This window comes from Populus trichocarpa, chromosome 2 (assembly GCF_000002775.5).
Source record: "Populus trichocarpa isolate Nisqually-1 chromosome 2, P.trichocarpa_v4.1, whole genome shotgun sequence".
In the NCBI taxonomy this organism is placed as follows: Eukaryota; Viridiplantae; Streptophyta; class Magnoliopsida; order Malpighiales; family Salicaceae; genus Populus; species Populus trichocarpa.
Window position 1 is genome coordinate 11,029,224 of NC_037286.2, and position 12,850 is coordinate 11,042,073.

The window sequence follows — 12,850 nt, forward strand, 5'->3', positions numbered from 1 at the left end:
GTACAAACAACCATATCACGAAACCCAGCATTTTGAAATAATAATAATAATTAAAAAAAAGGCCGGACGAAGGAGAAAGGAGTAATAGCAAGTCAAAAATCTGAAAAATTAAATGAAGGGAAACCTCGCTATCATCTTTAACAGATTATATAATTATCAATTTCAACCTGATCAAATTAATTTTATCAGTCTCATCCTAATTCCATTAAAAATCAGACAGGTTTCCTTTTCACGACCAAGACAAACACATAACAATTCCTGCAAAGAAGTTCAAAAGCGTCCAGTGTTGAACATATTTGAGAAGAACTTCTTTTCTCGACAGGGAAGATTTGCAATGAAAATACGCTAATGTAAGAGTTGGGTTAGATTCGGGACGAAATTGATAAAAATTATTGTTCGGGACGAAACTAAGACCCAGGCAATATTTTAGGAATCATAGAAAGGTTTTCCAAAAAATAAAAAGTTGGTTGGTGAAGACTACAGCAACAACAACAAGGACAACGAACACCCAAGCCCACCAAAAACCCCTTTAACCAAACCAAACCTCTTGAAAAAACCACAAACTGAACACAACTGTGTCGTCCTGTAGTGTAAGAGAAGAGAAAGATAGGAGAGAAACAGAGTGAAAGCCATGGCTCAAGTGAGCAAAATCAGCAATGGAGCACAAAACACCTACACAACAATCCATCTTTTAAAACCCCAAATACCCAAATCTTTGTCTTCAATTTCATTTAGATCACAGCTCATTAAAGGGTCTTCTTTTGGTTTGAAGCAATGTAAAAAAATGGGTAGTTGCAAGCTAAAGGTTGAACCTTTGAAGGTTTTAGCTTCAATTGCTACAGCAGAGAAGCCATCAACTGTACCTGAGATCGTTTTGCAACCCATCAAAGATATTTCTGGTACTGTTACTTTACCGGGTTCCAAGTCTCTGTCAAATCGGATACTCCTTCTTGCTGCTCTCTCTGAGGTAATATTAAAAAATGTATATATGATGCTTGAAGTTTTTCATTGCTTTTTCGGTTTTGAATCTTGAGCTACTATAGGAATGAAATCAAGTTTAGATTTAGACTTTTGGATTTTGCTATTTTGTTAGAGTGCGTGTTGTCCTTGTTACAGTCTGAGATGTGAGTTAAATAGAATAAATTGAAAGATCGAGGCTTTATTGGTGGAAATGATATTTGGTTGGTGGATTGTTATAGAGATTTGAGAAAATGTACTTGAAAGGGAAAAGAAAAGATATATATATATATATATATATATATATATATATATATTATTTTTAATCGTTTAGTTTCACAAAGATAATTTCTTTGGTAGTTGTTTCTAGTAATTGTTTGTATTTTTCACCTGGAATTGAAATTGATTTATTTTTATGCTGCTGACAATATTCGGTAGAAATGCTATAGAGGAGAATGGCTTCTGGTAGTGACGATTATATAATGAAATTCATAAAACAAAAAGATTATACAGTGAATGCTTTTGACCTTTGTTTGTATTACTTTCATATAAAAAAACGTTACTTTGAATACTGCATACATGTGGGGAGTTATGTGTTTCTTGTCTCACATTTCTAGGCCTGTTAATTTTGTTGGCAGTTATTAATTTTTTCCTTTCATCTCTTTCATTCAGGGTACGACTGTTGTTGACAATTTGTTGAATAGTGATGATGTTCATTACATGCTTGGCGCGCTAAGAACACTTGGCCTACATGTGGAAGATAATAAGAAACTCAAACAAGCAATTGTAGAAGGATGTGGTGGCCAGTTTCCTGTGGGAAAAGAAGCAAATGTTGATGTTGAACTTTTCCTTGGAAATGCTGGAACAGCAATGCGTCCATTGACAGCTGCTGTAACTGCTGCAGGTGGAAATTCAAGGTCTGTTCTATATTACTTCACTCCCAGCCTTTTCTTTCTTCCTTTTAAATAAGTTGTTCCGGTAAAATTTAATCCTGACCATTTAGAGGGGTTGATTAGATATTATCTTATGATCTTTCAAAGTTGGGTGGAGGTGAACTATATGCAAACTTGATTTCGGCATGGTCTCAACAACCATCACTTTGTCATTAGCATGAATCACCATCACAAAGTTGAATTTTCAGATTATAAGCTTTAGGGTGTATAATCCCCATAGGAAACAACCCAAGTAGAATAGATTTCTAAATTTCCCAGTCTTCTGTATTTTGAAAGTTGGCACTTAAATCAATGGCCCAATTTTGTTCGATTATATAATGATGCTCACTTTATGAGAGTGCATCTCCATGTCTTTCATTTCAATCCCACTACTTCCAGAACTCTTTACTTACAGCATTTCCTTATATTTTTTGTTGGTGTTCTTATTCAATACACTACAGCTATATACTTGATGGGGTGCCACGAATGAGGGAGAGACCAATTGGTGATTTGGTTATTGGTCTTCAGCAGCTTGGTGCAGATGTTTCTTGTTCTCCTACAAACTGCCCCCCTGTTCGCATAAATGCAAATGGGGGCCTTCCAGGGGGAAAGGTGTGGTTTTTGTCATCTTCCACAGTGATCTTTCCTGTTGTATAACATGATCCATCATTGTTTCTTCCTTTTGTTTTTCTGGCATTAGGTATGGGTTGCTGCAACATATTGAACAATTAAGTGATTTTACATTTTATGGTAGCATCCAACTGATACAAAACAGGTTTAGAAAATATGAGGCCTATGTAACTGCTAACTCAACTACTGCATCCCTCTTTACAGAGGCATAGTGTCAAATGAGTTGGTAACCCTGGTTGGTGATAGTTGAGTGTGGCTTGTGACTGGCCAGGGTTTTCTTTCTGCTGTCATTAGAAAAATATATGCTTTCTCCTGTGTGATAAATGCATGTGCATCTGGTTGTTCATCTAAAATGAGAAACTTGAACTTGAAACACCCATCACTTTGTTAATCACCTACTGAGGTTTCTTGAAAAGGCATATCACAGCACAGTTTTTTTTTGCATTTGAACTTGAATTTGCTATTGGGAATTAAGTTTAGGTTTTTCCTGCAACTTCATTGTTTGTTTCTTGTTTAGAATGATATTTTGAAATAAAAACTCGGTGCTGTTGTCATTAATGATGAAACGAAAGTCTTCATTCTCCGTTCATATTTCCCTCGTCTCCATTTTCAGGTTAAACTCTCTGGATCTATAAGTAGTCAATACTTGACTGCTTTGCTCATGGCAGCTCCTTTAGCTCTTGGAGATGTGGAAATTGAGATCGTTGACAAATTGATTTCTGTTCCATATGTTGAGATGACTCTGAAGTTGATGGAGCGCTATGGAGTCTTTGTAGAACACAGTGATAACTGGGATCGTTTCTTTGTTCGAGGAGGTCAAAAGTACAAGTAGGTTTCTTTAGTACATGTAGTGTATGAATATTTGAAGTAATGTTGCACTTGAAGTAACATGCTGACAATTCAACCAGGTCTCCTAAAAATTCTTTTGTTGAGGGCGATGCTTCAAGTGCCAGTTACTTCCTAGCTGGTGCAGCAATCACTGGTGGGACCATCACTGTCGAAGGTTGTGGGATGGATAGTTTGCAGGTATTTCACTAGTCCATATATATTGGACTTCTACTTGGCAATAATTTTAGAATGTAATATTTATGTGCTGACCACACCCGTCACTTTCCTCATATCAAAAACTTTTTTATATTTCCTTCTCAAAATTTGCATGATGTCTTCCAGAGTCCTGACTGACTCCCTGATTCCTAATAAATTCCATGGAGGAAGAGAATATTACAAAATCTATCTAACTATTAAATGCAGCAGACAAGTACAGTTTATTATATGTATACATTCAGTCTCCACACCTATCTACCTAATTCAAGTTTCTTTTTGGTTGGAAATAAAGGGAGATGTAAAGTTTGCAGAGGTTCTTGAGAAAATGGGAGCCAAAGTTACTTGGACAAAGAACAGTGTTACTGTCACTGGACCGCCACGAGATTCTTCTGGTCAGAAACACTTGCGTGCTGTCGATGTAAACATGAACAAAATGCCAGATGTTGCTATGACTCTGGCTGTTGTTGCGCTTTTCGCTGATGGTCCTACTGCCATAAGAGATGGTATGGTTTGACCTTTTAAATGCAGCCAATGGAGTGCCTTTTAGCTTTTAAATAAGATGACAGTGAGGGAAACTGCATTATATACTAGGAACTTCATATTTATATGCTCATAAACTTCCCAAACTATTTCATGTTAATTAAAAATGCATTCATTAGTACTATTTGGTAGATCAGTAGAACATGTCAGGGTGCGGCTGAACTTCTGGCTATGGAAAACCGCAATAAACATAAGCCAACCTTATCTTTCAAAATCCTTAAAATACCCATTATCTGGCTTGAAGTTCCACAAGTTATAGGCTCATCAATGATGATTTTGATAGTCAGATTTTCTTATTCTTGTCTGCTCATGCTAACAATGAATTCTGGGATTCACAATTTTTTACTGTTATCTAACTTTGAACCAATCTCTCACCTTCTCTAATTCCCAGTGGCAAGTTGGAGAGTGAAAGAAACAGAACGGATGATTGCTATTTGCACAGAACTAAGGAAGGTTAGTTTCTAGTGGCTTTCTACTCATTTTAATATCTACCCCAGCGAGGTACTTGGTTAAACAATTTGCTAATTTTGACATCTGGGCTTTATGTTTCAGTTGGGAGCAACAGTTGAAGAAGGACCAGATTACTGTGTGATCACTCCACCTGAGAAACTAAATGTGACAGAGATTGACACTTATGATGATCACAGGATGGCAATGGCATTCTCTCTTGCTGCTTGTGGAGAAGTCCAAGTCACCATCAAGGACCCTGGTTGCACTCGAAAAACTTTCCCAGACTACTTTGAGGTTCTTGAGAGGTACACAAAGCATTGAGTTGCACTCAAACCATTCATCCATGTGTACTAGAGAGAGAGAGAGGTTATCCATTACCATTAGCAACCATGGGTAGTCCTGAATCAACCCAAGTTTTTAATGTATCGTGGTGTAATATTTGATTACTTATGCAAGCAGGTTGATGCTGTTATTGTACTGGAGACTGGTCATATGTGAAAGGAAAAGCCGGACTTAGTTCATTTAATTATTTTTACTCTCAAGAGAGCGAGTGTAGTTCTAGTCAATAATTATGAACTTAAATAGTTCTATTTGTTTTTCCATTAATGAATCAATCAATGAATGCTTGAAGTGATCAAATCAATAAATGTTCATATTTTCTATTGTTTTCGCATTAGATATATCTGGGATGATCCAAAGAACAGACTTTGAGTTGAGCAGGTTTGTCCAGCAGAACTTAATTCCACTCTCCAGGGCAAGATTGTGAAGAATAAAGGTCATCGTTTCCCCTGTTTAGTTTGGCCTCTTTAAAGCGAACATCCAGCCTCGTACCTTAGCTTTCGTAGCTCGATTATGCACAGCCATTAAGGGTCGAGCTATTCATGAGAAAGATAAAAATAAAGAGAATTGCCTTGACAAGTAACTATATTCTTTAGTCCATGCTTGATCACAACATATAAATACTCACAGCGTTGGTTGGTTCCTAGCAGCTTCATCAATAATGAGATACTTGTCTTGCTCTGATTTTTTTATAGCTTCTGGCCATCCCTCCAACGCTTAACCTTGATGACCTTCACGTGCCTTCAGTCACTAAAGAAACTGGGAAGAAGGCACTGGTCTGTGAAATCACACCTCCAAAGCGTAGCTGAAACCGACTTATAAGGCATGGAATTGGCACGGAACATGTTGCCAAAGCATGTAAAGATTGTTAATTAGGTGGTTCCCCTGTTATCAATTTTTTTTTTATCAGAATCTCACATGGGGTGGTGGGTATAGTGTGTTACTGGTGGGTGGTGGCTATGGAAATTTACTGTTTTCCTTTGCATTTCATTCAATATATAAACTACTCATCTCATCTAAAAAAAATGCCAGTTCATTAGTGTCTAGCAAAGCCATGTTCTTGGGACCCTGCAATTTTTGCTATATATATTCAAGCTTTGATTAGATTATATGGATCCAATACAAATCTGCGAATGCAGTCAACAAGAATAAATCAATGGCAGAATGGACAAGGATCACCTGATCTGTGTAATACAACGGAGTGGCATTTGATTTGTGGAGCACCATTAGTTGGAGGAGGCAAGGATGGTGATTATATTGCAAGGAATATATGGGACAAAAACTTGGATGTAATTTTCTTCAACATCAATCTTCTTCAACATTGAGCTTTCAAAGGAAGTAAAGTGGATTTTTGGCCTGTGATTCTTCGATAATCTCTACATTACACCGATCCACATGATGCATAGCTACTGCTAGCCTAACATAAATTGCAATCTAAGATATCAATAAAGATTCATTGGAAAGGTGCTTTAATGCTTTTGCCTTCATCTCAAGTTTTGTGCTGCACTACCAATGCTCACTATATTCGTAATAAGCCACTAATCTTCTGGTAAAAGTGTCAGCGATCTATTTTATCTGAAAAGCCTGTGCTCCATTTTTTATTTTTTTTTAATCTCTAATTCAGAGACAGTCTTGTGCAAATCTTGCTAGTGATTGTGGCAAGCTGGAACCAGTATCAGCAGTACACTCCAGACCCACCTGTACATAATTACTCACACCTACCCGATTTATTATACTGAAAAAAATAAGAAGAAATGGTGAACCCTTTTTTGTAAGAAAAAAAATCCCTGTGACAGTGATTATTTCGAGGTTTTATTCTTATGCTACAAGTATGGTTTAGTTTCCTATTATTATTCTTGTACAATTCTGGGTGTGGCCCTCTCCCTAGTTTGAGTGAAACGGAAGAAAACCGGGGGCAAAGCTTTTCCTGAATCCTTAATCAGTGCAAGAAGATTGGAGCTAATGAGACCTAAATTGATGGAATTACTACCATATGCAGTGAGTAATGACAGTTCAAACCTAGTAGTTTATGCTCCTACACTCGTATGATAAAATTCAGTCTCGAAAGCCCCCATAAATCCTACTCTCATTTCAATGGTGTGAAGGCATCATAATTAGCCTCGGAACCTCATCTACACCATGCCCAACAACATCCGTGCTCTATCCATACATTTCCTCCCCATCTTCTAATTTAAGAAACCGCCTCACGAGCTAGCCATAAAAACAGGAAGGGCTTGCAGATCTTGGCTGTTCCAAGCTCTCCCCATCCAATCAAATCCAAGTCTTACACATAGAAATTAGATAGAAAAGCTTTGATTTTAGTTACAAATCCCTCAATTCTCCATTTCCCATTTGTGAAGATTCTCATTCAAACCACAACAACAACAACAAAAACAAAAAGCACCCAGACACCTATTTTTAAAGCAAACTAAAATTAACCAGTTTCTTGATCTCCCGTTACATAAATTTGAAAACCCCTCTCTCTCTCTCTCTAAATCTATACCTCGTCGTTCTACCCAATCACCATTTTTAACAGAAAACAAGAAACTTTGCTCTTTATTCCTGTCAAAGAGACAGTCACCAAACAACACCTATCCATCCTTCCACGAAACCAGAAAGAAAAGAAGAAAAAAAAGATTCCTTATACCCTTCAAACCCAACATGAAAAAACAGCTAAAATAGCAAAGACCCTTCTTCCTTATCTCCACCACCACCACCACCACCACCACCACCATCAATCAATCTGCATTCCTTCAAACCCTAACCCTTACCTCTCAAAACCAAAGAGAACCCACATTTTGTTTTTTCAAGAAAATGTCTCATCTTGATCACACCCCGTCAACACCAGGCAAATTCAAGATTGACAAATCACCATATTATTCAAGAACAAGGTGGCATTCCTCTGTAGCCAAACTTACTCTCTGGTCTTCTCTCTTTGTTGCCTTAATCTTTCTCTTCTTTTATCGCTCCCCATCTTCTTCATCAAACAACCCTCCATCCTCCGATCCATCACGCCGCTATCTTGCTTCCGCTAATTGGGGCGGAGCTGCTTGGGAAAAGCGGGTCCGGACATCTGCCCGAATCCGGTCTCGAAATGGGTTCTCTGTTTTAGTCACAGGAGCAGCTGGTTTTGTTGGAACCCATGTTTCTTCTGCCCTTAAACGCCGCGGAGATGGTGTTCTGGGGATTGATAATTTCAATGATTACTACGATCCAACTTTGAAGAGAGCAAGACAAGCACTTCTTGAAAGGAGTGGTGTTTTTATTGTGGAAGGAGATATAAATGATGTTGCTTTGTTGAAGAAATTGTTTGACATTGTGCCTTTTACTCATGTTATGCATTTGGCAGCTCAAGCTGGTGTTAGGTATGCAATGCAAAATCCTGGCTCTTATGTGCATAGTAATATTGCTGGTTTTGTTAGTTTGTTAGAAGTTTGTAAAGATGCAAATCCACAACCAGCTATTGTTTGGGCATCATCTAGTTCTGTTTATGGGCTTAATACTAAAGTGCCTTTCTCTGAGAAAGATAGGACTGATCAACCTGCTAGTTTATACGCTGCTACTAAGAAAGCTGGTGAGGAAATTGCACACACTTACAATCATATTTACGGACTTTCCCTTACTGGATTGCGATTTTTTACGGTCTTTGGACCCTGGGGGAGGCCGGATATGGCATATTTCTTTTTTACCAAGGATATTTTGAAGGGGAAGAGTATTCCGATTTTTGAGGCTGCGAATCATGGGACAGTTGCTAGGGATTTTACCTACATTGATGATATTGTGAAGGGTTGTTTGGGTTCGTTGGATACAGCAGAGAAGAGTACCGGGAGTGGAGGGAAGAAGAAAGGGCCGGCACAATTGAGGGTTTTCAATTTGGGGAATACATCTCCTGTGCCAGTTACCGATCTTGTTAGTATTTTGGAAAGGCTTTTGAAGGTTAAGGCTAAAAGGAATGTTATGAAGTTGCCACGCAACGGGGATGTTCCATATACACACGCAAATATTAGTTATGCTCAGAAGGAATTTGGATATAAGCCTACCACGGATCTGCAGACAGGGTTGAAGAAATTTGTGCGGTGGTACCTCAGTTACTATGGAGACAAGAAGGCTGTTGCAAGATGAGTTGAATTTTTTTGGTTCAGAACTTGGAAAACATTCCTTGTTCATTATGATTCTTATAATTGCTTTCTTAACATTTCTGTGTTGTTCACTGCATGAAAATTGTCTTTCATATATGTTTAATTGATGCTGTACAAGGAGGAATATCGTGTCCTATGTTGAAGAAGATTGTTTGGTTGGTGGATTTTGTTTTGTTGGGCACTTCCTGCACTGTATCAAAACAAAGCCAGAACCATCCTTCTCTTTTGTTTCCTATTTTTTGGAATATGTAATTGTTGTAGTTTCGGCATTGTAGAATTCATGACTGATAGAGCACATGTTGATTGTTGGACTTGTATCATTTAATAAAATAGCACACGTGAATTTCACATCTATGTCTTCTTACTGAACAAATTGAATTCATTTGACTATTGTATAGTTGTGTTTTTTTTGTACAAAGGCTCGGTCTGGTATTGATATCCATGACAATTTTCAGCTACAGCTATTTCTTTCTTGCTTGTTTTGAATGATTTTGATGGTTAGTTTCTATTAGACCAGCTTGTGCCTGTGTTGGGGCATGTATTCTTGATTCAAAAGTCCACCATGCCCCTCACTTTGTTTTTGCTGTTCTGAGTGAACAATAGATATTAGTTATGCGTTGCATTTGACCTAGAGTTTTATCCTTTTCTTCTCCATACATGATATATTCCAGGATGTTGTAACGTTCTGTTGATGAATGTGATGCAGAAGGACACATTTCTGCCAGGGCTGATTAAATTTATTAAGCTCCCATCTCTCCGAAACTAAATTTTGCCACTGTGGTCTTGGCCCAACCTTCTGTTCCTTTTTTCATTTCTAGATATGCAATTTTTGGTAATTTCTAGTTCAATGCATGTTTGTCGAGTTTCTTCATTGGAATTTGATTTTTACTCATCAGACAGAATAGGCAAGAGTTGGTTATTAAGCAATGAATTTCGAGGAGGTAAACCATCATTGTTTATTTTTATCTTTCCCTGAGACTTTGAAGTATTTTCTTGAAAGCATGGCAATTTCACTCTCCATTTCCATTGCTGTATTCTGTTCCATTGCTGTATTCTGTCTATTTCTTCTCATCATGTAGGGGACTGTTTTGGTTCCTTGACTTAAACTTGGAGAATTGCTCTGTGTGCAATTATATTCCATTTCATATAATCCTAACTTGTGCGCTGGAATAGCCTTTATTCCCTTTCTGGAAAGTATATAATTTAATATTATTCCAAATGGCATGGATGATCTCAGCTTGGTGGATATGATTCTTTGAGTTGTAAGGCAAGAAACTTTCTTGGATGCCAATGAAAGGTATCCCGGGTTGTGTGTGTCTGTGTATAGATGCACTTGCTTTGTGTTTGAAGCATATGCTTTGCTGATTAGTTTGATTCCCCATTTCATCTTCTATAAATCCTTACTGTCTGCTGTAAATTGCTCAGTGATTAATAGTTTCTTCTCATCAAATATTTGAGCATTTTGGATAAACTAGCATGCAGGAAGCTGTTGCAATTAGCTGTTTTTTTTTCTTTTCCAATTCTAGAAGAGATACTTCTCGATGACACCCTCGTTTGTTACGTGGTTTGAGGGATTGTAGAAGACTGCAATCCCTGGTGGCATCCCAGCAAAGAGAAATCATCAACTCGATGTCCATGGGATTAAATGTTACCTTTTCAGGACAAGGTTAGGTTGGATTCCTAGACCATACTGAACGATGAATCGTAGCAGTGATCCAGCCATAAAATAGAATGGAGGTGGCAGTGTCAACTACATAAACTGCAATTATAATTTGAACGCCGCTCACTGCAGAGCGGAAGCCCCTTTGGCCCAAACTCTGGACTCGCTTAAGCTAACACACGATTTACATCCGAAAATTGGACTGCACAAACTCCAATTGTGAAATCAACTTTTGACTCGCTGTACACCGCAGGACATTCAATTCCATTCTAACAGCTAGGTGCAAAGAAAGCATCGACACATCTTGCACGTGACTCGCATTTAAATTCCTCATGAAGCATATTGCATCTTCTGCAAAAACCATCCATAAATACTAATTTCTTGCTTTCAGATACATGGAACTGGAATATACATGCTGCATACTGACAAAAGCAGTAAATGAACATGACCCATTTTGCTTCCATCTCGTTCTATTCTTTGAATCGCTAAATGCTCTTCTCGAAAAGGGAAGGGGAAAAAAAACAATTACTAAAATCTAAGAGGTTAAATCCTTTTTTTTTTTTTCCAATCCCTTCTCTGTAGGCCCTAGCAAAAAGTTGAATAGGGCTTGGTCTTTGACAGCTTATGGTAATTGAGGCGGTAAATATAGAGTCAATAACCAGAAAGACGAAGTGTAAACAAGCACATAATAATAACTTAAATTGAAAACTGAATGTTCAAATTAATTATATTTCTCATAAAATGATTTAACGTGGCTAACAATTCTGCTAGGAGTTTGAATCCAAAATGTTTTCACCCATTTTTGGAGACCCTAGTGTAAGGTTCAAAAGTCCCTAGGAATTTGAGAGCAATTAAATCCAGAGATTATCGTGAAGGAGATTAGCTGTAAATATAAATACATCCACGCACCCTTAAAATTTCTGTCAAAATCCCATTCATCATGATAAACAAAGCTGATAAAAATCAACAGAAATATGGCATAATTTTAAGAAGAAAAAAAACCCTTCAAGATTCACCAAATAGTTCTTCGAAGAGAACAATTAAATATAGGAAATTGAAATCCGATAGAGCTAATTAAAACTGTTCCAAAAAGAAACAAAAAACTGGCAAGAACCAGAATTTCTAGACTTCATTCTGCAATTCATAAGAAAATCATAAAAACAAAAAAACAGATCCTTTAGCTTGCAATTGTAACCTCAACCTCCACACCAGGTTCAATGGTAATGGAAGTTATCTGTTTCACCACATCAGCTGAGCTAAAAAGATCAATCACTCGTTTATGAATGCGGAGCTCAAACCTGTCCCAAGTGTTCGTTCCTGAAAATTAATAAATAAATTTTTTGAACATCTATATATATACACATTGATCCTATCATGATCGATCCAATATAAAGAAACGAATTTTATTTTTAAAATTCCAATGGCAATTAACATACAATAATTAAAATCAACACAAATATATTTAATTTTGAGAGCAATAAAACAAAAAGGACATAACCAATCAATTAAATCTGAATTTTGAATCAATACCTTCACCACATGGAGCTTTTCTAGTAGTAATTCGGAGAACTTTGGTTGGTATCCTCACAGGTCCTTTGACTTTCAAGCTTTTATCCTTAGCACCACGGATTAAATCAGCACACACTACATAAAATAACAAAAAGTTCACCCAATAAAATAAGAATAAGCAAACATAAATAAACAGAACGTCATAAAACCTTAATTGATAAAAAAAGAACACACCTTTCTCAAGGTTTTTGACATTCTTCGAAGAAAGAGTAATCCTAACACGTTGAACTTGATCATGATATTCCTCTAAACCAGGCTTCACAGGTTTCATTTTAGCCAAAGCCATGATTTTAGCTAGTGTTGCTAGGGTTGAACGGCTAGTGTTGCTAGGGTAAAGCAGAGGAGGTAAAAAAAGATTGATGTGTTTTGTGATTAGGGTTTCGTGTTTAACAAGCTATATATAAGGTTTGGGTTTTTTTTAGGTTTTCATAAATGCCCTTAAGCTGGTACTCGCCCCCTAGGTAGCATATTTAAAAAAAAAAAAAAAAAATAATAATAATAATAAAAAAAAAAAAAAACCATATTTTCCAGTATTTTATGCCATGTAATCTTCCAACTATTTTTATTTAAAATTTATTATTGAAAAAACA

General features: G+C 37.0%; 3 protein-coding genes across 3 annotated transcripts; 2 read left to right on the forward strand and 1 right to left on the reverse strand.

The window, feature by feature from the left end:
• The first annotated feature begins 209 nt into the window (after positions 1-209).
• On the forward strand, positions 210-5,082 carry LOC7453965 (3-phosphoshikimate 1-carboxyvinyltransferase 2). Its single transcript, XM_002301243.4, has 8 exons — positions 210-967; positions 1,630-1,874; positions 2,351-2,501; positions 3,133-3,347; positions 3,428-3,545; positions 3,856-4,066; positions 4,495-4,556; positions 4,656-5,082. Exons 1-8 carry the CDS (start codon positions 632-634, stop codon positions 4,872-4,874), a joined length of 1,557 nt encoding a protein of 518 aa, XP_002301279.1. The 5' UTR covers positions 210-631; the 3' UTR covers positions 4,875-5,082.
• A 1,787-nt stretch (positions 5,083-6,869) lies between these two features.
• Positions 6,870-9,383, forward strand: LOC7453966 (UDP-glucuronate 4-epimerase 3). The gene has a single exon (XM_002301244.4). The coding sequence runs from the start codon at positions 7,707-7,709 to the stop codon at positions 9,012-9,014; it is 1,308 nt and encodes a 435-aa protein (XP_002301280.2). The 5' UTR covers positions 6,870-7,706; the 3' UTR covers positions 9,015-9,383.
• A 2,262-nt stretch (positions 9,384-11,645) lies between these two features.
• LOC7453967 (40S ribosomal protein S20-2) lies at positions 11,646-12,654 on the reverse strand. The gene is made up of 3 exons (XM_002302494.4): positions 12,435-12,654; positions 12,222-12,335; positions 11,646-12,008 (listed from the first exon to the last, which is right to left on the reverse strand). Exons 1-3 carry the CDS (start codon positions 12,544-12,546, stop codon positions 11,869-11,871), a joined length of 366 nt encoding a protein of 121 aa, XP_002302530.1. The 5' UTR covers positions 12,547-12,654; the 3' UTR covers positions 11,646-11,868.
• Positions 12,655-12,850: the final 196 nt, after the last annotated feature.